The following is a 24752-nucleotide window of genomic DNA, read 5'->3' on the forward strand; positions in this document are numbered from 1 at the left end:
ACACCGGCTGATCCTCAGGGACACACCAGTTGATCCCAGGAACATTCCAGTTGATTCCAGGAACACCCCAGGTGATCCCAGAAACACCCCAGGTGATCCCAGGCACACACCAGGTTACCCAAGAACACCCCAGTTGATCCCAGAACACCCTAGTTGATCCCAGAACACCCCAGTTGATCCCAGAAACACCCCAGTTGATCCCAGGCAGGTTCAGGATGGTCACATCGCCCATGTCCAGCTGGAGGGGGAGAAAAAGGAAAAGGAATACTCAGGGAAGGGAGGGAAAAGTCCAGAAATGGGAGGAGACAGGAGAGAACCAGGCTGGGGATGCACGGAAGAGGAATGAGGATAATTAACTGGAGAGGCTGGGGGAGTTTTGGGGTTGGTTGGAGATTTGCCAGCACTGTTAGAATCCCAGGGACACACCAGCTGATCCTCAGGGACACACCAGTTGATCCCAGGAACATTCCAGTTGATTCCAGGAACACCCCAGGTGATCCCAGAAACACCCCAGGTGATCCCAGGCACACACCAGGTTACCCAAGAACACCCCAGTTGATCCCGGGAACTCCCTAGTTGATCCCAGAACACCCCAGGTGATCCCAGGCAGGTTCAGGGTGGTCACATCGCCCTTGTCCAGCTGGAGGGGGAGAAAAAGGAAAAGGAATACTCAGGGAAGGGAGGAAAAAGTCCAGAAATGGGAGGAGACAGGAGAGAACCAGGCTGGGGATGCACGGAAGAGGAATGAGAATAATTAACTGGAGAGGCTGGGGGAGTTTTGGGGTTGGTTGGAGATTTGCCAGCACTGTTAGAATCCCAGGGACACACCGGCTGATCCTCAAGGACACACCAGTTGATCCCAGGAACATCCCAGTTGATCCCAGAAACATCCCAGGTGATTCAAGGAACACCCCAGGTGACTCAAGAACACCCCAGGTGATCCCAGGAACTCCCCAGTTGATCCCAGTACACCCTAGGTGATCCCAGAACACCTCAGGTGATCCCAGGAACACCCCAGGTGATCCCAGGCACACACCAGGTTACTCAAGAACACCCCAGTTGATCCCAGGAACTCCCCAGTTGATCCCAGAACCTCCCAGTTGATCCCAGAACACCCCAGGTGATCCCAGGAACACCCCAGTTGATCCCAGGCAGGTTCAGGGTGGTCACGTCGCCCTTGTCCAGCTGGAGGGGAAGAAAAAGGAAAAGGAGATGCTCAAGGGAGGGAGGAGAAACTCCAGAAATGGCCTTGGGATGCACAGAAGACTCAGAAGTATAATTAACTAGAGAGGTTGGGGGAGTTTTGGGGTTGGTTGGAGATTTCCCAAGTATGCCAGCACTGCTGGAATCCCAGGAATACACCAGCTGATCCCCAGGCACACAGGAACACAGCAGTTGATCCTCAGGGACACACCAGCTGATCTCAGGAACTCCCCAGCTGATCCCAGGGAGAGCTCAGTTGATCCCCAGGAACACCCCAGGTGATCCCAGAAACAACCCAGGTGACCTCAATAACACACCAGGTGACCCCAGGAACACACCAGGTGATCCCAAGAACATCTCAGTAGATCCCAGGAACATCCCAGTTGATCCCAGGAACACTCCAGGTGATTTCAAGGACAACCAGGTGATCCCAGAACACCGCACCTGACTCCAGGAATGCACCAGGTGACCCCAGGAACACCCCAGTTGATCCCAATAACACACCAGGTTACCCCAGAACGCACTAGTTGATCCCAGTAACACACCAGTGGATCCCAGGAACACTCCAGGTGACGCCAGGAGCACACCAGGTAATCCCAAGAACAACGAGGTCATCCCAGGAATGCCCCAGCTGATCCCAGGAACTCCCCAGTTGACCCCAGAACCATCTCAGTTGACCCCCAGAAACACCCCAGGTGATCCCAGGAACACTCCAGGTGATTTCAAGGACAACCAGGGGATCCCAGAACACCCCAGTTGACCCCAGGAATGCACCAGGTGACCCCAGGAACACACCAGGTGATCCCAAGAACATCTCAGTAGATCCCAGGAACATCCCAGTTGATCCCAGGAACACTTCAGGTGATTTCAAGGACAACCAGGTGATCCCAGAACACCCCAGCTGACCCCAGGAATGCACCAGGTGACCCCAGGAACACATGAGGTGACCCCAGGAACACATGAGGTGACCCTAGGGACACCCCAGTAAAAGAGCACAGCAGTTGCTCAATCCCTGGCCCCAGTTGGGGTTCAGGGCTGGATTTCCCCAGTGGAATTCACCGAGGAGCAGCCACTGGCTCTGCCTTTCCACCCTCACCTGGGGCACAGATGGGATTTCTCCAGCCAGGCAGGGAAAAGGAGTGAGGAAAACCAGGATTCATCCCCAAATCTCTCCCCAAACCAGCCCAGACTGAGCAGCCTGGAGGTGTTTCAGTCCTGCTTTCACCCCAAAGTTTTCCACCCTAATCCCAATTTTTGGGAGGCCGGGGACAGCTCCAGCTCCCAGAGCTGCAGGTGCGGGGACTCCTCTGCCTCCCCAAGCTCCCTCACCTGGCAGTGCCAAGCTCCTCCTGCTGCCACCGCAGGGAATTCGGACAAACGCCAAAATTCCGTTTTACAGATGGCAAAACCGGAGCTTTGGGAGAGAGGAAATCGCTCTCCTGAAGCCACAATTTGGAGAGCCTGGACCGCAACCCAGGCCCTGCCTCGTGCTCTCCAACCTGGATGTGCTGCTTGGCCAGTTGGGGGGGAAAAAAAAATAAATAAAATAAAACCCTAAATCTTCCCAGTTGCCGGGTTTTACATGCAGATTCTTATGCAAAACCCCCCCTGGTTGTGTAAATGGCTCCTGGCTTCTAATTAAGAGCTGCTTGAAAGTTAAATACTCTTGGCAGACCTGAATAATTTCTCATTTCCATCCCACTTTCCCCGAGTGACCCTTTAATAGGGATAAAGCTGCGGGATCACTGCTTGGGAGTGTGTTATTATCACCAGGAAATGCAGGGGGGAACAGGGAGCAATGTTCTCTCAAGATGCTGCTTGGGAACAATCCCATCTGGAGCAGGGGCTTGGAAAAGCCAGAACGCTCCTGTTATTCTATTCCATCTCCTTTTTTTTATTTTTTCTTTTTTTTCCCTGTTTTTTGTGTCCTGCTGGGAGCCTGGGGGGTGTTGGGATTTCATCTCAGCTTCACCCCAAAGCTTTTCCTGTCTCCTCACTGCAGCAGGGACGGAGCAAGATGGGAGCAAAAGGCCAATCCCAGCTGGATTCAGCAATTTTCTTAAAAAAATAAAAATAAAAATGAAGTCATAACAAACTTGTGGTTTTCAGACCCCACTCCCAGGCTATTTTTAGGCTGGGCCCTCCACCGAGGGTTTTTTTTTTGCTTTGGTTTCTTATCACCAGGCAGAAATTAGAAACAGCAGGAAACAGACTTTTAGCCCAGATGTGCAATTCTCTGGACAAAAAAGGGAAAAAGTGACCGTGGCAAAGGAAAAACGCAGCTCTGGAAAATCCCAAAGGGGAAACACCCGCTGGGGAGGGGAGGGGGAAAGTTGCTGAAATTCTGTTTCCAAACAGGGAGCTGCCCTCTGTAAAGCCAATCTTTTGGGTTGGGAAAAAAAAGGGAGGTTTAGATGGGATTTTTGGAAATTCTGATGGGATCTTTGGAAATTTAGATGGGAATTTTGGAAATTCAGATGGGATTTTTGGAAATTCTGACAGGGATTTTTGGAAATTCAGATGGGATCTTTGGAAATTTAGATGGGAATTTTGCACATTCAGATGGGAATTTTGGACATTCAGATAGGAATTCTGGAAATTCAGATGGGAATTCAGACGGGAATTCAGATGGGAATTCTGGAAATTCAGACGGAAATTTTGAAAATTCAGATGGGATTTTTGGAAATTTAGATGGGATCTTTGGAAATTTAGACGGGAATTTGGAAATTCAGATGGGAATTCTGGAAATTCAGACAGGAATTTTGGGAATTCAGATGGGATTTTTGGAAATTGAGACGGGATTTTTGGAAATTCAGATGGGATTTTTGGAAATTCAGAAGGAATTTTTGGAAATTCAGATGGGAATTTTGGAAATTCAGATGGGAATTCTGGAAATTCAGATGGAATTTTTGGAAATTCTGATGGGATTTTTGGAAATTGAGATGGGATCTCTGGAAATTTAGATGGGATTTTTGGAAATTTAGATGGGAATTTTGGAAATTCAGATGGGAATTTTGGAAATTCAGATGGGAGTTTTGGAAATGCAGATGGGAATTTTGGAATTCCTGCCTGTGAGGGGGGTGAGATGGAATTCCCAGAGAATCTGTGACTGGTCCATCCCTAAAAGCGTGCAAGGCTGGGTTGGGTGGTGAAAGGAGTCCCTGCCCATGGCAGGGGTGGCACTGGATGGGTTTTATGGCCCCTCCCAAACCCAAACCATTCTGGAATTCCATGATTTATCCACAGGATTCCATCTGGGATGGGCAGGGCTGAAATCCCGCTCGCTGCCACGCTGGGGAAGGCAAATCAGAGCATGGCTTTGAAAACAACCCCCCCAAAAAAAAATCCAATGTGGATCCCTGGAGCATTAACAGGCCCTGCCTGCTAAATCCCAGCAACTGTGCAGGGGATTTAAGGGGGGGATTAGGAACAGCCACACTTTCCCTCCACGCAGCAAACCCGCTGGCAGGCACAGGATGAAAGGGAATTGATCCTGATGGTGGAAACCCTGCTTTGCAGAGCTTGTTTTGCACCAGGCTGGGAGGGCAGAGCGGGGAGGAACGCAGGACGAGGGCAGGGAAATGGTTCTGAGCAGCAGAGCTGAGCCCAGCAGAGCTGGGAGCTGCAAAAGGCTCGGGCTGAGCACAAACTGGGCTGACAGTGGGCAGGGCTGGGGTGATGGGGCTGCAGGATGGGGAGAGGTGGGCACAGGGGCAGCTGGGGATGTCCCCTCAGTGTGGGGATGTCACCCCAGTTTGGGGATGTCACCTCAGATTGGGAATGTTATCCCAGTTTGGGGATGTCACTCCAGGCTCAGGGATGTCACCCCAGTTTGGGGATGTCACCCCAGTTTGGGGATGTCCCCTCAGCTTGGGGATGTGACCCCAGCTAAGGGCTGTCCCCTCAGCTTGGGGCTGCTCCCCCAGTTTGGGGATGTCACCCCAGATCGGAGCTGTCACCTCAGCTCAGGGATGTCCCCCCACCTCAGGGCGGTCCCCCCAGTTTGGAGATGTCACTCCACCTCAGGGCTGTGTCCCCTAGGTTAGGGCTGTCGCCACAGCTTGGGGATGTCCCCCCAGATCAGGGATGTGTCCCCTAGGTCAGGGATGTCACCCCAGCTCGGAAATGTCACCCAGCTTGAGGCTGTGCTCTCCAGGTCGGGGATGTCACCCCAGCTTGAAGCTGTCCCTTCAACTCGAGGTTGTGTCCCCAACTCGGAGCTGTGTCCCCACTTAGGGCCATGTCCCCCACTCGAGGCTGTGTCCCCAAGCTCAGGGCTGTCCCCTCAGCTTGAGGCTGTCACCCCAACTCGGGGCTGTCAACCCAACTTGGGGCCATGGCTGTCCCAGCACATCCACGCCTGGCTTTAACCCCATTCTCAAGGAATTGCACAATTATTGCAAAGTTCAGAGCAGAGTTCTGGAGGTGCTGACATCCCCCCCTGAACTGTTCTGGTTTCTGTGCTGGGGATGAGCCCTGGCCGTGTCCACCCCGAGCAAGGACCTTCCCTACAAAGTATCGCTGTGGTTCCTGCCTGGAATCCATCCCAGGGACACAACAGCCCTGGGAAGGAACCATGAGCACCTTCCAGCAAGGAAAAAAACAGAACAAGTGTTGCCAAATCCAGGGCAGACCCGAGGAGCTGCTGCCCTGCCCTGACAGCTCCCCCGCACACGTGTCACCTGCCTGGGGCACTTGGTGGCCCTGCAATGCCACCAGGGAGAGACCATGGCCAGCACAGAAATGCAGGGGTGTGATGGACACGGGGAGGGGGATTTTGGGGCAGTTATTTTGTTTTTTCAGAGCATTTTTCCAGCACAGCATCCCCTGAGCCGGTCACTGTCACTGGGGACACCACGAGTGTCCTGTCCCCGTCCCCACTAGGGTCACTGCCCAGTGTCACTGGGGACATCCTGAGTGTCCTGTCCCTGTCCCTACACGGGCTCTCAGCCCTGTGCCTCCCCAAGCTGAGCTGTTGTTCCCACCAGACCCAGCCCAGGTGTTGAAAATAGCAGCAGGAGCCCTGAGTCACAACCCCCACCCTCCCTCCAGCAGCGCCCAGGGCTGGCACTGCCCTGTGCCCACCCTGTGCCACCCCTGGATGGGCACCACGGGCTGCCAGCAGCTCCCTGCACTCCTTCCCCACCAGCCTGACAATAATTTTCCTTACATAATGCAGGGATTAGCGTTCAGCCTTCCAGCTGCAGCAGTTCCCCACCCGGCACTGATGGCGCCGGGGGGGTTTCACTCTCTGCTCTCAATCCCCGAGGAACGGCGGCACCAAAACCCCCGTGGGTCTCTCTGCCCATCGTTTTACCCGAACCCCAAAATGTGCCGGGACCTACCTCCATGGCGGGCAGGGCCGGGCTGCCCCGGGGCTAGTTGGCGTGTCCCCGCGGTGTCCCCGCGGCTGGCAGCGCTGCCATGGCAGGATTGCAGCGGGGGGCAGCGAGGGTTTGGGGAGCAGCGGGGCGGGAGGAGGAGGAGAAGCCGCTCGTAGACCCCGTTAGGGCTGGCTCCGGGAGGAGCAGCGGGGAGGGAGAAGAAACCTCTCGCAGATCCCGTTAGGGCTGGCCCCGCATCCCCGGAGCGCTCCCCGCGGTTCCCGGAGCTCTCCCGGTACTGTTCCCGGAGCACTCCCCGCGGTTCCCGGAGCGCTTCCCGCGGTTCCCGGTGCCGCTCCCGGAGCTCTCCCGGTACCGTTCCCGGAGCGCTCCCCGCGGTTCCTGGAGTGTTCCCCGAGCACTCCCCGCGGTTCCCGGTGCGCTTCCCGCGGTTCCCGGTGCTATTCCCGGAGCGCTCCCGGTGCCGTTCCCGGAGCGCTCCCCGAGGTCGTTCCCGGTGCCCCTCCCGGTGCCGTTCCCCGAGCGCTCCCCGCAGTTCCCGGGGCCGTTCCCGGAGCGCTCCTCACGGCTCCCGGTTCCGTTCCCCGAGCACTCCCCGCGCTCCCGGTGCTGTTCCCGGGGCCGCTCCCGGAGCTCTCCCCGCGGTTCCCCGAGCGCTCCCCGCTGTTCCCGGCGCACAGGGACGGGGAGGCGCTCGCTCCGCCGGGATTGCCGACTCAGGAAATCTGCCCGAGCTGTTTACAGCGCTCAGCCAGCCCGAGCTCTCGGGGCTGTAATGCCAAACCCCCCCCCGAATCCCCGGGCCGGGATATTCACACGCCTCCAGCCCCATACGCTGCCGTGCCCTGACGCAGGAGGTCGGGACGGGCTCTTGGCATCGGCTGTGCCACAGAGAGGGACAGAAGAGCCGGGGAAAGGCGGGGGGAGGCGTCCAGAAAGGAAAAACGCGAGTGGAAACAGTCGGGAAAAAATAATACTGAAATTGAGCGAGGAGCCTGAGTTAAAAACCGGGAATGAGGCACACGTGCCAGCACCAGGAGGTGTCCTAAACCACGATCTGGGTCTGTCCCTGTCACCTCATAAGAGCGGGGGTGGCACTGACCCCGTTCTGCCACCACCCGGCACTAAAATCCTCGTCCTCTTCCACGCCCCCATCCATCCCCACAGGCACAGGGAAACGCGGATTCCCTGGAAATTCCACCCAAACCCAGCCGTGCCTACCGCGCCACGCTCAGCCGTGCCAGGGCAGGGCCAGGACGGGGCAGAGATCCCCGAGAGTGTCACACGGAGCCGGGAGGTGACACCGCAGAGCTGCCCCAGGGCCAGGAGGTGACACCGTGGGCACGGCACCGGGGCTGGGAGGTGACACCGCAGAGCTGCCCCTCGGGAGGGGAGGTGACGCCGTGGGGACGGCACCAGGGAGGGGAGGTGACACCGCAGAGCTGCCCCTGGTGACACAGAGCTGCCCCTGGGGCCGGGAGGTGACACTGCAGAGCTGCCTCCGGGGATGGACAGTGACAGTGTGGGGATGGCACCAGGGCTGGGCAGTGACACCATGGGGATGGCACCGGGCATGGACGGTGACACCGCGGAGCCGCCCCCAAGGATGGATGGTGACACCATGGGGATGGCACTGGGGCTGGTTGGTGACACCGCAGAGCTGCCCCTGGGGACGGACAGTGACACAGTGGGGATGGCACTGGGGCTGGTTGGTGACACCGCAGAGCTGCCCCTGGGGACAGACAGTGACACAGTGGGGATGGCACTGGGGCTGGTTGGTGACACCACAGAGATGCCCCTGGGGACGGACAGTGACACAGTGGGGATGGCACTGGGGCTGGTTGGTGACACCGTGGAGACGGCACTGGTATCACCCAGGGCTCCTCTCCTCCCAGGTGGGCTCCTGGCCCATCCCTGGGTGCCAGGGGTGGATGGAGGTCCCTCCCCAGGACAGGGCACGGAGAGAGGAGTTTGGAGCAGAAAATGGCACTTTTGGGTCGCGATCCCATAAAAACGGGTGGCTCACAGCCTGGCCCAGCCCCGTGGGTGCCCCTGGTGTGACCAGAGCTCGATCCTGGTTTCTGCCACAGCATCACTTCTGCTTTCAGCACGGCAGGCAGAGGTCACTCCCCACCACTTCCCGTGGCTCTTGTGCTGTCTCAGCAGGGCATGAGGACCAGCAGCCGCACAGCAGCCGGTGGAAAGCACCTCCCTGCTGGCCAGTTCCCTCCTGAAGCTGCTGGGGCTGGCCCTGGAGCCCTGCTGCTTCCCCAATGTGGTTTTTGGGGCTGGGAACTGAGGGGTTCACCCATCTGAGGGGGAACCACGGTGTGCCCACAGCCCCTGCCAGCTCACAGACCCTGTTCCTGGAAAGATGGAGCAGCAGGAATTTGGGGAGGACTTGATTAAGGTTGGGATGTTTGGAGTTTGGAATGAGGACTTGATAAAGGTTGGGATGTTTGGAGTTTGGGTTTGGAGTGAGGACTTGATAAAGGTTGGGATGTTTGGAGTTTGGAGTTTGGGTTTGGAGTGAGGATTTGATAAAGGTTGGGATGTTTGGAGTTTGGGTTTGGAGTGAGGACTTGATAAAGGTTGGGATGTTCAGGAAGAGCCAGCACGGGCAGGCTGCTGCAAGGAGCCCTGGAGAGCATTTCTGGGACTTATTGAGGTCCTCAGGCGCTGGATTGCCAGGAGAACATCTGCTCCCAGCTCCCCGAGCATGAGGGAAAGGGAAACAAATCATTGCAAACAACAAAAAGCATCGCTCTGAGCGGCCCAGGGTTAACAAATCACTGCAAACAATAAAATTGGAGCTGCAGAAGGTCCCAGGGTTAACAAATTATTGTAAAAAACAAAATTGTAGGTGCTGAAGGGCCCGGGGTTAACAAATCATTAAAAACAACAAAATTGTGGCTGCTGAACGGCTCAGGGTTAACAAATAATTGTAAAAAACCAAAATTGCAGCTGCTGAAGGGCCCAGGGTTAACAAATCATTGCAAACAATAAAATTGCAGCTGCTGAAGGGCCCAGGGTTAACAAATCATTGCAAAGCCACCCAGCAGAGGATTTAGGAGCAGTGTCCTTTGCCAGGGCCGGGTTTGGGAGGGCAGAGCTGGATCCTCTCCCTCTCCCATGGCCGAGGAGGCTCCAAGGAGGAGCAGCACAGGCTGGGGGGGAGCAGGAACAGGCTGGGGTGCAACCCCAAACCTCCAAGAGTGCCAGGAGAACAAACAGCACCACCAAGCATTTCCCAAAGGGAAAAAACCAAAAAAACAAACAAATGAGCAAACATCCACCACTGCTGCCTGTCCTCATCACAGCTGGGACACTGCCACCATCCCACAGGGCTCAGGCCACTTGAGAAAAGCTGTTTTACACATGGAAAGATCCCAGGATTCTCCCTTGGGTCTCCATGCCACGCAGAACGTGGCATTTCCTAATTTCACACCACATCCTCCGAGCTGGGCCTGTCCCTTCTGTCCCTTGGGCTCACAGGGACAGCTCTGAGGGACAATTCAGCGAGCCCTGGGCTTGTAGGTACAGCTCTGAGGGGACAATTCAGTGAGCCCTGGGCTCGTAGGGACAGCTCTGAGGGACAACTCAGTGAGCCCTGGGCTTGTAGGGACAGCTCTGAGGGACAATTCAGTGAGCCCTGGGCTCACAGGGACAGCTCTGAGGGACAACTCAGTGAGCCCTGGGCTTGTAGGGACAGCTCTGAGGGACAATTCAGTGAGCCCTGGGCTTGTAGGGACAGCTCTGAGGGACAATTCAGTGAGCCCTGGCCTCACAGGGACAGCTCTGAGGGACAATTCAGTGAGCCTTGGGCTCACAGGGACAGCTCTGAGGGACAATTCAGTGAGCCCTGGGCTTGTAGGGACAGCTCTGAGGGACAATTCAGTGAGCCCTGGGCTTGTAGGGACAGCTCTGAGGGACAATTCAGTGAGCCCTGGGCTTGTAGGGACAGCTCTGAGGAACAATTCAGTGAGCCCTGGGCTTGTAGGGACAGCTCTGAGGGGACAATTCAGTGAGCCCTGGGCTTGTAGGGACGGCTCTGAGGGACAATTCAGTGAGCCCTGGGCTTGTAGGAACAGCTCTGAGGGACAATTCAGTGAGCCCTGGGCTTGTAGGGCCAGCTCTGAGGGACAATTCAGTGAGCCCTGGGCTCACAGGGACAGCTCTGAGGGACAATTCAGTGAGCCCTGGGCTCACAGGGACAGCTCTGAAGGGACAATTCAGTGCTGAAGCCATTCAGGGCCCTGCCCACGCTTGGAGAATATTTGGAAAAATTCCTGCTGTTGTTTTCCCTGGAGGGAGTGACCCTGACACAGCATTAACCCACCCAGCAGCTCAGAACCTCCAGCAGGGTTTGTGCAGCCAGGGGGGGATTTTTGGGAGCTTCTGCATGGAGGATTTGAGGGGGAAAGCATGGAAAGGCCAAGCTACAGGGTTTGTGCAGCCAGGGGGGGATTTTTGGAGCTTTGTACAGAGAACTTGAGGGGGAAACAGGGAAAGGCCGAGCCACAGGGTTTGTGCAGCCAGGGGGGAATTTTTGGGGATCTTCTGCACTGAGAATTTGAGGGAGAAGCAGAAAGAGACCAAACCACAACCCCAAGCCAGGTGAGGAGCCACAAACAGGACGCTGGAGCCAAATCCTGCTGCCGGCCCAGAGCAGCAGGGGTGAGCTGGAGAGATCACAAACCCTGCACCCCAAATCCTGCCCTGCACCACCCCCAAATCCCCCGGGATCCTGCCGGGAGCGGGAGCTGCTGGTGGGCTGCAATCAACAGCCATATGTCAGCCAGGCTGAGGAGGAACACGATGTCTCCTTCACGAGGGGTGAATCAGTAGCAGAGTCTGATATTCTTCTCCTCCTGAATTAATTAAGCAGCAATCTCGGGTGTCTTTGTCTTTCCAGCTATTATCTGCTCGCTCCCAAGCGCTCATCCCAACGGGAGTGCGGGAAGGAGCTCCCAGCATCCAGCCCTGCCTCAGACTCATCCCCTCATTCCCCTGCCACACGTGCAGAGGTGGAGGTGGGGAGTGGGAGCTCACCTGGAGCTCCAATTCCTGGTCAGGAACCCCAAAACCCCCCCAAATATCCCTAAAAATCCCCCAAACCCCCCGGTAATTGGGGGGTCTCTACACCCCAGTGCTCCCAGCCTTGCCTCAGACTCATCCTCTGCCACACGTGGAGAGGTGGAGGTGGGGAGTGGGAGCTCAGCTGCACTCTCACACATCCAATTCCTGGTCAGACACCCAGAAATCCCCCCAAAATCCCCAAATCTCTGGTATTTTTAGGGTCTCTACATCCCAGTGCTCCCAGCCTTGCCTCAGACTCATCCCCTCATACCCCTGCCACACGTGGGGAGGTGGAGGTGGGGAGTGGAAGCTCACCTGGACTCTCACACCTTCAATTCCTGGTCAGGACCCCAAAAACCTCCCAAAAATCCCCAAAACCTCTGGTATTTGTAGGGTCTCTGCACCCTTGGGATCCAGGTGCCAAAGGGATGTCCCAGGGTTGGGGGGTGCAGGGGTGACAGCTTTATCCCACCCCCTCTGTTCCTTTTGGCCTTTTTCACCTCCTTCCCTGGGATTTTAACCCTTGAGAGAGAGGGGAGGATGTGCCAGAAATTCCTCCTGAGGTCCAAGAGACTTCACCCAACTCAGGGATGGGCTGGCCCTGTGTTCCAATGGGGAAACTGAGGCAGCAAGCGAGGGAAAGCTCCTGCCTGGGGGAATTCTGCCCGGGGTTAGATGTGGGGCCAAGCCTCACACTGCCCTGTGTCATTGTCGTCATCATCATCATCATCATCATCATCATCATCATCATCATCATCATCATCATCATCCCAGAGGATGGCTGAGCCCAGGTAACCGGAGCTGTAGGAAAAAGAAACCACATCCTCCCACAGGAACCAAAGGCAGCTGAGTTGGGCAGGGGACACGAACCCTCCCTGATGTCCCTGGGCAGGTGACAGAACCCTCTCTGACACCCCTGGGCAGGGGACAGGAACCTGCGCTAAAATCCCTGGGCAGGGGACAGGAACCTGCCCTAAAATCCCTGGGTAGGGGACAGGAACCTGCCCTAAAATCCCTGGAGAGGGGACAGGAACCTGCCCTAAAATTCCTGGAGAGGGGACAGGAACCTGCCCTAAAATGCCAGGGCAGGGGACAGGAACCATCCCTGCCATCCCTGAGCCACCCCACGGCCTCCCAGCCACCCCAAACCCCTCTGTCCCCACGGGGCACGGCCACCCCGGGCTGTGTGCTCAGGAACTCCGGGTTTCTCCCTGCTCCCTGCATTTCTCCCTGCTCCCTGTAATCCCTCTGGCCCCGATATAGCTGCTGAGCCGGGGGGGAGGCTAAATTTAGCGGGATGAATCCTGCCCTGTGTCCCGAGGGCTGCTGCCCTTGAGGCAGGGCTGGGGCTGCAGGGACAGGTCACCCCCCGGGACACTGTGGTCACTCTGCTGGGATGGGGACAGGGGCACAGAGAGAGGAGTTTGGAGCAGAAAATGGCACTTTTGTGTTGTGATCCCGTAAAAGGAAGGTGTGTCCCCAGTGTGGGAACCCCAGGTGCTTGGCAGTGCTGCTTTTGGGGTGAACCACAAAGCCCAGGCAGAACTGGCAGCCAGCACCAAACTCCCAGACTGTCCCATGGTCCCACTGAGCCCCTCCGGATGTCCCCTGTCACTGTCCCATGGTCCCACTGAGCCCCTCTGGATGTCCCCTGTCACTGTCCCATGGTCCCACTGAGCCCCTCTGGATGTCCCCTGTCACCACAGGCTGCTCCTGGGGGAAATTAGGGGGTGCAGGGGGGAGGAACTCTGTGTGCCAGGCTTTGGCAGGGTGAAAACCCAGCGCAGGAAAGGGGAAGGCAGAACTGCAGGAGCTCAATTAATTAAAAACGGGGGGCTCAGAGCTCAGAGCCGGTCTGAGGTGGGGCAGGAGCCTCCCCTGTGCCCCCGGTGCCTCACAGGAGAAGCAGCTGCCAGGGGAGGGGCACGGAGCGGGGACAGCGGTGGCAGCTGGCGCTGTCACTTGTGGAGGGACACGGAGGGGTCCGCGCCCTCGCTGCCGGGGGGGGACGACACTCGGCGGGGTGAGAACCCGCGCTGGGGACACTCTGGTGACACTGGGGACACTGGTGACGGGTGCAGTCCTAAGGGACGCGGGGAGAAGGAGGCGGGGAGCGCGGACGGAGAGAGGGACGGACGGACAGATGGAGAGAGGGACAGAGGGACGGACGGACGGACGGACAGACAGATGGAGGAGAAGGACGGACGGACGGACGGTCACCGGTAACGCCGCCCTCTAACGGCCGCCGCTGCCCCCGGCCCGTTCCCCCCGCGGTGCCCCCGGTGCCCACCTGCACGTGCACCATGCCGCAGTCCCCGCAGTCCGTGCAGCTCCCGGGCAGCACCAGGCACAGCACCCCGCGGCCGCCCCGCTCCAGCTCCGGCCGCGCCCCGGGGCCGACGCGCCCCGCCAGCACCGGCACCGGCTGAGCCCCGGGGCACCGGGGGCACCCCCGGCCGCTGCTGCCGGCACCGGGGCCTCGCTAATTCCCGAGCGCCCGCCCCTGCGCCTGGCGGGTCACCAGCAGGGGATTAGGGAGATCAGCAGAAAGCTCGCGGCGCGCTGCCGTGTGTGCCCGCCCTGCCGCCGCCTCCCCCGGGCCGACACCGACAGTGCCACTGCCACCGGCACACGGGCCGGCAGCACGGCCTCGTGGTGAGCACCGGAACCGGCACCGACAGTGCCACTGTGTCACACGGGCCGGCAGCACGGCCTCGTGGTGAGCACCGGAACCGACACCGACACTGCCACTGTGTCACACGGGCCGGCAGCACGGCCTCGTGGTGAGCACCGGCACCGACACCGACACTGCCACCGGCACACGGGCCGGCAGCACGGCCTCGTGGTGAGCACCGGCACCGACACCGACACTGCCACCGGCACACGGGCCGCCAGCACGGCCTCGTGGTGAGCACCGGAACCGGCACCGAAACCGACACCGACAGTGCCACTGACACTGTCACACGGGCCGCCAGCACGGCCTCATGGTGAGCACCGGCACCGACACTGGATGTCCCGTCACTGTTCCATGGTCTCACTGAGCCCCTTGAGCCCCTCTGGATGTCCCCTGTCACTGTCCCATGGTCCCACTGAGCCCCTCTGGATGTCCCCTGTCACTGTTCCACAGTCCCACTGAGTCCCTCTGGATGTCCCCTGTCACTGTCCCATGGTCCCACTGAGCCCCTCTGGATGTCCCCTGTCACTGTCCCACAGTCCCACTGAGCCTCTCTGGATGTCCCCCGTCACTGTCCCATGGTCCCACTGAGCCCCTCTGGATGTCCCCTGTCACCACAGGCTGCTCCTGGGGAGAATCAGGGGGTACAGGGAGGAGGAATTTTGTGTCATTTTTGTGTAATTTTGTCCACGGGGTGAAAAACCAGCGCAGGGAAAAGGAAGTCAGAACTGCAGGAGCTTAATGAATTGAACAAGAAAAATTAAAAGGGAAGAAAAAAAAAAAAAATCCCCAATAGCTGTTCAAAAAGCACTTGCTGAGACTGAGCGATCCCACGAGGGACCCTCCAGCATCTGCTCCTCATGGAAGGGGTGGAAAATTCAGCATGGAATTTGTGTGTGGGGAGGTGGGAATGGCTCTTTCCCAGGAGCCCCGAGCACCCCATGGGACTTCCAAAGGGATGGGGAACAGGGAGGAGGTGCCACATCCTCGGGGACAAGGCAGGGATGGTGCCAACCCCCCTCTGGAGCCCATCTCCGAGGAAAAGGAGCTGCTTTGCTGCAGGCAGGAGGCTCCTGAGGGCTCCTGGAAAACCAATCCGGCTCGGGAATATCACAGGGCTCGTGTTTCTCTAAATAAGTTATTTTTCCACTGCCTCACAAAGGTGTTGTCTCTCTTCTTATTACTCTTTGTGTCATATGCAGTTAATTATTCATCCCCTTTCTGGGCTGCTCTGGGAGGGGACAGGGATCTGCTCTGGATGCTTCTGTCCCAGTGGGATTGAGGTTTTGGCCAAAATTCCAGTGGGATTGGGGTCCCGGCAAGGCAGGGACACGGGCCATGCCCCGAGAGGAGGCCAGAGGGAGAAAATTTGACTGCAGATGCTCAAATGAACAACCTGATGCTCCTCATCACTTGGGACATTCCAGAAGGGAGGAGCAGGGAAGGATTGGGGTGTCCTGATTTGGGGAGAGGAGATTTTTGGAAAGCTGATGACACAGTGACAATTTTATCCTTGGGACCACATTCCCGTGTCCCTGTCAGAGCCTGCCTGGCCACCTCACTGTGCTGAGCTTTCCCAGTTCACTGCTGGTGATGTCAGGTGAATTAATTAAAAATAAAAAAAAAAAAAAGAAGGATTGAGTTAAAAGCACAAAAGGAAAGGTTGAATTAAAAGCTCAAAAGGAAGGATTGAATTAAAAGCACAAAAGGAAGGATTGAGTTAAAAGCACAAAAGGAAGGATTGAGTTAAAAGCACAAAAGGAAGGATTGAATTAAATGCACAAAAAGGATTGAATTAAAAGCACAAAATAAGGATCCTCATTTCCCTGAGAGCCATTTCAGGGTGTGGAACCCCCCAAGCTCCCAAGGTCAAAGGGAGAAGCCAAGAGGGAAAATCCCCCCCAGCTCCCAGAGCACCTCTCAGCGCCTGTCCCTTGAACTCAGCAGGTGCTAATTGGGCTGCTGCATAATTAATGGCACTAAACACTAGATGGAAACCCCATCCTGCCCATCAGCCTGGCACAGACTGGTTTCAAAATCACTTGGGATCTTGGGATGGGACCAAATCGCAGCTGCCAGCTGAGCCTGGAGGTGCCTTTGGATCCTCCCATCCCACGGGAACAGGGTCGTGCCAGGGCCTTTTTAACCCCTCAAATCCCACCCTGGGAATTGTGTCCCTGCCTTCAGCTCCCCATGAGAAGCCTCAATATTCCAGCAGCTCCAGGCTCCCAAGGGCTGCCACCACTGTCTGGTGCCACCAGCACTGCCCTGAGAGACAGCCTCATGCCAAGGGAATTTTGGGGTGCCCCACTCTGTTCTCGTGCTCCATAATCCAGGTGCAGGCACAGAATCCCAGAATCACTAAGGCTGGAAAATCCCTGTGGGATCTTTGAGTCCAGGCTGTGCCTCATCCTGAACCTGAGCACTCAGTGACACCTCCAGGGATGGGCGCTCCAAACCCCCCTGGGCAGCCCCTTCCAGCCCTTTCCATGAGGAAATTCCTGCTCATGTCCAACCTGAGCCTCCCGAGGTACAGATTAAGGTAATATCCCCTTACCCTGACATTGTGGGAGCAAAGCCTGGCACCACTACCTGCTCCACACCAGGGATTTGATCAGAGCCCCAAAACCCCTCCAGACCCCCAAAACCCCTCCAGACCCTCCTCTCCTCTGAGACAACCCCCTCCAGACTCCCCTTTCCTCCAACACAACGCCTCCAAGGCACTCCATCCCTACCTTATCCACCAGCCCTTCGCCAAAGGAGCAAAGCCTGACCCCACTACGTGCACCTCAGCAGGGATTTGATCAGAGCCCCAAAACTGCTCCAGACCCCCAAACCCCCTCCAAACCCTCCTTTCCTCCAGCACAACCCCTCCGAGGTGCCCCATCCCCACCTTATCTGCCAGCCCCTCGCTGTGGGAGCAAAGCCCGACCCCATTGTGTGCACCCCACACGGACTTGTACAGACCCCCAAAATGCCTCCAGACCCCCAAACCCCCTCCAAACCCTCCTTTCCTCCAACACAACCCCTCCAAGACGCCCCATCCCCACCTTATCCGCCAGCCCCTCACCATCCTCAGCCAGCAGGTAGACAGCCCCTCCCTCAGCCAGCAGGATGGCCGTGTCCGTGGTGGACAAGGACCTGGGAGCAAAGCCTGACCCTGCCATCTGCACCCCACCAGGGACTTGTACAGACCCCCAAAACCCCTCCAGACACCCCTTTCCTCCAGCACAACCCCTCCAAGACGCCCCATCCCCACCTTATCCGCCAGCCCCTCACCATCCTCAGCCAGCAGGTAAACAGCCCCTCCCTCAGCCAGCAGGATGGCCGTGTCCGTGGTGGACAAGGACCTGGGAGCAAAGCCTGACCCTGCTATCTGCACCCCACCAGGGACTTGTACAGACCCCCAAAACCCCTCCAGACACCCCTTTCCTCCAGCACAAACCCCTCCAAGGCGCTCCATCCCTACCTTATCTGCCAGCCCCTCGCTGCAGCAGCAAAGCCTGACCCCACTGCCCGCACCCCACCAGGGATCTGTGCAGAGCCCCAAAACCTCTCCAGACCCCCCCCCTTTCCTCCAACACAACCCCTCCAAGACGCCCCATCCCTACCTTATCCGCCAGCCCCTCACCATCCTCAGCCAGCAGGTAGACAGCCCCTCCCTCAGCCAGCAGGATGGCCGTGTCCGTGGTGGAGGACGACCTGGGCCTGCCCTGGTGCTGGTGCAGGATGGCCGTGAGGCCGCTGTCCTGGGGGGCCTTGCGGCCCAGGTGGGGGCTGCCCTTCTGGGGCTCCAGCGAGCCGCTCTTGGCGCGGCGGCCGGCGCCGTGCAGGCTGGTGCCGCGCTTGATGGAGGGCCGCGAGCGGATCTGCTGCAGCACGCGGTTGAAGGCCGTGGGCCGGGCGGGCAGGTCGTGCAGGGACACGGCGTAGGACACGCGGTGCATCTCCGGGGAGCGCTCCTTCTCGTCCGGGGACTCGTGGTCCGAGGCCACGCCGTGGGGTGTGCACGAGGCCGTGGCTGTCGGTGGGCCCGGGGTGGCCGGCTCCTGCGAGCTCTGCTGGTCGCGCTCCCGCGAGCGCCGCCGGCTGTGGAACAGGTGCTTGAGGCCGTGGCTGAACATGGAGCCCTCGGAGAGCTGCTGGATTTTCTGTGGGGGAAAGAGGGGGAATTGAGGGGGTTAATTGAGGGGGTTAATTGAGGGAATGGGGGCTGTTCATTGAGGGTGTTAATTGAGGGAATGGGCGCTGTTCATTGAAGGAATGGGTGCTGTTAACTGAAGGAATGGACGCTGTTTGTTAATTTAGAGAATGGGTGCTGTCAATTGAGGGTGTTAATCGAGGGAATGGGTGCCGTCAATTGAGGGTGTTAATCGAGGGAATGGGTGCTGTTAATTGAGGGTGTTAATCGAGGGAATGGGTGCTGTTAATTGAGGGTGTTAATTGAGGGAATGGGCGCTGTTCATTGAAGGAATGGGTGCTGTTAACTGAAGGAATGAACGCTGTTTGTTAATTTAGAGAATGGGTGCCGTCAATTGAGGGTGTTAATCGAGGGAATGGGTGCTGTCAATTGAGGGAATGGGTGCTGTCAATTGAGGGTGTTAATCGAGGGAATGGGTGCTGTTAATTGAGGTTGTTAATCGAGGGAATGGGTGCTGTTAATTGAGGGTGTTAATCGAGGGAATGGGTGCTGTTAATTGAGGGTGTTAATTGAGGGAATGGGTGCTGTTCATTGAAGGAATGGGTGCTGTTAACTGAAGGAATGGACGCTGTTTGTTAATTTAGAGAATGGATGCTGTCAATTGAGGGTGTTAATCGAGGGAATGGGTGCCGTTAATTGAGGGTGTTAATCGAGGGAATGGGTGCTGACAATTGAGGGAATGGGTGCTGTCAATTGAGGGTGTTAATCGAGGGAATGGGTGCTGTTAATTGAGGTTGTTAATCGAGGGAATGGGTGCCGTCAATTGAGGGTGTTAATCGAGGGAATGGGTGCTGTCAATTGAGGGAATGGGTGCTGTTAATTGAGGGTGTTCATTGAGGGAATGGGTGCTGTTAATCAGGGGAGTGGGGGCTGTTAATTAATTGAGGGAATGGGTGCTGTTAATTGAGGGAATGTGTGCTCTTTGTTAATTGAGGGAATGGGTGGTGTTCATTGAGGGTATTAATTGAGGGAAGGGGCACTGTTAATTTAGGGAATGGGTGCTGTTCATTGAGGGTGTTAATAGAGGAAATGGGTGCTGTTCATTGAAGGAATGATCGCTGTTAATCAAGGGAATTAGGCACTGTTAATCGAGGAAATGGGTGCTGTTAATTAATGGAGGGAATGGGTGCTGTTAATTGAGGGTGTTAATAGAGGGAATGGGTGCTGTTAATTGAGGGAATGGGCGCTGTTAATTGAAGGTATTAATTGAGGGAATGGGCACTGTTAATCAAGGGAATCAGTGCTGTTAATTAATTTAGGGAATGGGCGCTGTTTGTTAGTTGAGGGAATGGGTGCTGTTAATCAAGGGAATTGGTGCTGTTAATTAATTGAAGGAATGGGTCCTGTTAATTAATTGAGGGAATGAGTACTGTTAATTGAGAGAATGGGTGCTGTTTGTAAATCACGGGAATGGGTGCTGTTAATTGAGGGTGTTAATTGAGGGAATGGGTGCTGTTAATCAAGGGAATGGGTAAATATTGGAAATACTAGGTATTAGTACTTGGAAATACTAAATATTAATGGAAGTATTGGTAATACTAAGAATTAGTGGAATTATCAGAAATACTAAATATTAGCATTTGGAAAGATGAAGTTTTAGTGGAAATACTAAGTATTAGTGGAAATATTGGAAATACTAAGTATTAGTGGCCTCAGCCATGTACCAAGAGCCCCCAAGCTCCAGCAAGGATCAGGGTTCTTTTCCTGTGACATTTTCCATGAACCAGCCCTGTGCCATTAAACCCAGTCCAAACTGGGTTTATAAATATAGAACTATTATAAAGTATAGAATTATATACATAAATATTTAAAATATTAAAATTTTATAATGTATATTATATTAAACCAATATGCAGTAATATAAAAATAAGATATAATATTATATAAATGAGATATAATTATATATTAAAATAATACATAATAACATATAAATACAAACTGGGCAGCCACTGGTTTCCAGCAGGGGATGGGGAATGCCCTGAGCATTCCCAGCTCTCCCTTTCCAGGGGCTGCATCCCACATTCCCAGGAAACAATCCCTGGGTGAAAGCTGGCCATGGAATCATGAATATGGATGGTGGAACAGATCCTGCTCCTGATTACAGCCAGGGCAGCCTGGCCAGGGTCCTGGAAATCCAGAGTTCCACTGGAACCTGGCCAGGGATCTTCCCTGCAAGCGCTGGAAATCTGGGGTGCTGCTGGAACACCCAGATTTGAGGCCAGGGTTCTTCCCTGCAGCCACTGGAAATCTGGGATTCCACTGGAATCTCACCAGGATTCCATTGGAACACCCAGATTTAAGGCCAGGGTTCCACTGGAAATTTGGGGTTCCCCTGGAAATCCAGGGTTCCCTGCAGCCCCTGGAAATCCAGGATTCCATTGGAATACCCAGATTTAAGGCCAGGGTTCCACTGGAAATTTGGGGTTCCCCTGGAAATCGGGGGTTCCCTGCAGCCACTGGAAATCCAGGGTTCTAAAGGAACATTCAGATTTGAGGCCAGGGTTCCCTGCAGCCACTGGAAATCTGGGTTTCAACTGGAAATTCGGGATTCCCCTGGAAATCCAGGGTTCCCTACAGCCACTAGAAATTCAGTGCTCCACTGGAACACCCAGATTTGAGGCCAGGGTTCCTCTGGAAATTTGGGGTTCCCCTGGAAATCCAGGGTTCCCTACAGCCACTAGAAATTCAGTGCTCCACTGGAACACCCAGATTTGAGGCCAGGGTTCCTCTGGAAATTTGGGGTTCCCCTGGAAATCCAGGGTTCCTTTCAGCCACTGGAAATCTGGGATTCCACTGGAATCTCACCAGGATTCCATTGCAACACCCAGATTTAAGGCCAGGGTTCCCCTGGAAATCGGGGGTTCCCTGCAGCCCCTGGAAATTTGGGGTTCCACTGGAAATTCAGGGTTCCCTGCAGCCACTGGAAATCCAGGGTTCTGAAACTGAAACACCCAGATTTAAGGCCAGGGTTCCAGTGGAAATTTGGGGTTCCACTGGAAATCCAAACCTCCCTACAGCCACTGGAAATCCTGGGTTCCCCTGGAACACCCAGATTTGCATCCCAGGAGATCTTGGCCTGGAATACCCAGATTTGAGGCCAGGTTTCCCCGCAGCCACTTAGAAATCCAGGATTCCATTGGAACACCTAGATTTGAGGCCAGGGTTCCACTGGAAATCCAAGGTTCCCCTGGAACACCCAGATTTGCATCCCAGGAGATTTTGGCCTGGAATACCCAGATTTGAGGCCAGGTTTCCCTGCAGCCACTAGAAATCCAGGATTCCATTGGAATATCTAGATTTGAGGCCAGGGTTCCACTGGAAATCCTGGGTTCCCTTGGAACACCCAGATTTGCATCCCAGGAGATTTTGGCCTGGAATACCCAGATTTGAGGCCAGGTTTCCCTGCAGCCACTAGAAATCCAAGATTCCATTGGAATACCCAGATTTGAGGCCAGGTTTCCCTGCAACCACTTAGAAATCCAGGGTTCCATTGGAACACCTAGATTTGAGGCCAGGGTTCCACTGGAATCCCGAGGTTCCCCTGGAACACCCAGATTTGCATCCCAGGAGATCTTGGGCCCGTGCCCTCCACATCCCCTGCGTGAGGAGAAGTGGGGAGCAGCAGCTCCCAGCATTTCCACAGATCACCCCACAGATGAGACTGAGCAAGGCGCTCTGCACGTTTTTAATTTTCTAAACAGTTCAAGTGAAGGTCCGTTTTGATTAATAATTTGAAGAAAGAGTATGCTTTTATCCCCACAAGTGCTAGAATTAAGTAAGTTCTTGCCAAAAACTTCACATATCACACTTCAGAACCTGTTGTCGAGCCTAAAACCAAAGAAGCAAGTACACAGACGTGAACCAAATCGAAAGATCCCGGGTCTCACCTAACGCCTCTTGTGCCTGACATTCTTTGTGCATCAGTAGAACCCACAAACTCTAATTTTGTGCCAATATTATTTATGAGTATGCTAACTGAATGCTGAATGCTTGTTTAACAAAGTTAATTTTTAGTAAAAACTTAAGTTGTTGTTTTTGTTTAACAAAGAATTCTGCCAAAACAAAGTTCTTAAAAGAGATGAAACAAAATCAAATAGTATGCTTGTTTTGCTTGATTTTAATTGTTTTTTGTCGTGCATATTTACCTGTAGATTAACCGAAAACAAATGTTTAAGTAATCTTAACCAAAGCTACCAAATCAGATACTATATGTCTGTCTAATTCAGAACCAAAATAGCCTTTTTCAGCCTATTTAGTTGGTATACCAGTAAAAGAGCTGCCTTTAGTCAAAAAAACAATCTAACAGTAAACCAAGTAAAACTGATAATAGAAACAGCCCTTCCTTCAATTAGAACATTTAGTCCAAAAAACTCCTTAAAGCAGCATCTGAACCTCAGCATTTCCAAGTCCCAAATCCCAAATCCCAGCATTTCCAAATCCCAGCATTTCCCAGGGGCTCAGAGCATCCCCAGAGCCCCGGTGGCACAAAGCTGGGATTTTGGGACAGCTGAGCAGGCAGAGGAGCAGCTCAGGGCCAGGCAGATCGAGCTCCTTCCCCTACAAATCCCAGACAAACCCAACCCCAGCACACCTGGAGGAACCAGCAAAGGGATCCTGTGTCCCCCCAAACTCTGCAGGAAAAGCTTTTCACCCTCCCCTGAGCCGCTCACAACGCAAATCTCCATCCTTTGAGGCTCTTCCTTTGGAAATATATATAATAAATCTACCGTGCTGAATGGCTTCTTGGGGAAATAACGATTTAAATTTTATTCTATTTATAGAGTCTCTATGGAAACAGAGGCAGCATTTGGGAGGTAAGAGCTCCAAACCCCCAGATTCCTCCCATGGAGGGCACGGCCAGAGCTGCACAAAGTCCGGGGGAAAAGAAAACCCAAACTCTCCTAAAGCCTTCAGGCAAATTATTTGTGATACGGACTTCCAAATCTTGAATGGTCTTCTGCAGAAATAAACAATTTCAGTTCTCAATTCACTTTTTTTTTTTTAAATAAATTTAGTTCTGCTGGTGAACATCATTAATATTCCTTAATATAATTTCTGTGAAAGTTCTTACACAAAATATTAAGTTAAATGATTAGTTGTCTCAAATTGCTTAAATTTCTTTTTTTTTTCTTTAGAAAATTTATTAGAAATTGTTACAAAGTGGAACTTTGAATTTCTTTTCAGCCAGAGCTGCACAAAGTCCAGGTGAAAAGAAACCACAAACTCCCCTAAAGCCTTCAGGCAAAATATTTGTGACATGGACATCCCAATCTTGAATGATCTTCTGCAGAAATAAACTGAATTAAAAAAAAAAAAAGATTAAAAAAGATTAAAAATAATTAATTAAAAAGAAATAAATAGAATAAGAAATAAATAAATATAATTTAAAAAGAAATAAATATAATTAAAAAAGAAATAAATAACTTTCAGTTCTCATTTCACTTTTTTTTTAATAAATTTTGTTCTGCTGGTGAATTTGCCTGAGCAGAACATCTTTAATATTATTTCTGTGAAAGTTCTTATATAAAATATTGCCTAAGTTAAATGATTAGCTGTCTCCAATTACTTAAATTGCTTTCTTTCTTTAAAATTAAGAGAAAATTTATTAGAAATTGTTACAAAGTGGAACCCTGAATCTCTTTTCAGCCAGAGCTGCACAAGGTCAAAGCTAAAAGAAACAACCAACTCCCTTCCCCAGGGAGATGAAAACAAACTAAAAGTGGAGCTGGAAAGATTTTGGGAGCCAAGATGCCCTCAGGGCTTCTGGATCCAACAGCTCCAACCCAGCAAAATTCACCTTTTCAGACAAATCCCCTCAGGCCCTTCCCGAGTTTTCCTGAAAGAGCCTTTCATGGGCTGGGCAGGCACGGGGTCTGCATGGAAAAAAACCAAATTCGCATGAAAAAAAAAAAAAAATTTAAAAAATGAGGGAAGCAAGGAGGGATCCCAGGCTGGAACCCACTGAATTCCAGCTCTGGGATTTCTGATTTCAGGAGCTGTGAGGGGTGGCCACAAACCAATCCTGTGCTGCTGCACAAGCTCTGGTTTCTCGTGTTTTCCCAGGATATTCCTGCAATTCCAGAGCTGAGGCATTTTCCTGGCACAGAGCAGAGGCTATTTTGGAGCAGCCACTGCTTACCAACCCCAGCAATGGACACGGATTCATTTCTCAGCGTGGACAGCTGTAAAACACAGGGCTGAATCCAAAAATATCTTTATTCCTTTGGGCTTTCACATCAGCACAGCCAGT

The 24752-nt window shown here is 54.1% G+C and overlaps 1 protein-coding gene across 2 annotated transcripts in view; it reads right to left on the minus strand.

The window, feature by feature from the left end:
* Positions 1-24752, minus strand: part of TMCC2 (transmembrane and coiled-coil domain family 2) — a 36998-nt gene that overhangs the window by 4987 nt on the left and 7259 nt on the right. Inside the window, exon 2 of one of the 2 annotated variants that reach the window (XM_063177749.1) lies at positions 17913-18452. In XM_063177749.1, coding sequence (XP_063033819.1) covers positions 17913-18452 — 540 coding nt within the window. Of the gene's footprint in view, positions 1-13917; positions 13948-17912; positions 18453-24752 lie in introns of those variants that run through there. The other variant, XM_063177748.1, reaches the window with a different exon arrangement.

Source organism: Melospiza melodia, chromosome 28, assembly GCF_035770615.1.
Source record: "Melospiza melodia melodia isolate bMelMel2 chromosome 28, bMelMel2.pri, whole genome shotgun sequence".
Taxonomy (NCBI): domain Eukaryota; kingdom Metazoa; phylum Chordata; class Aves; order Passeriformes; family Passerellidae; genus Melospiza; species Melospiza melodia.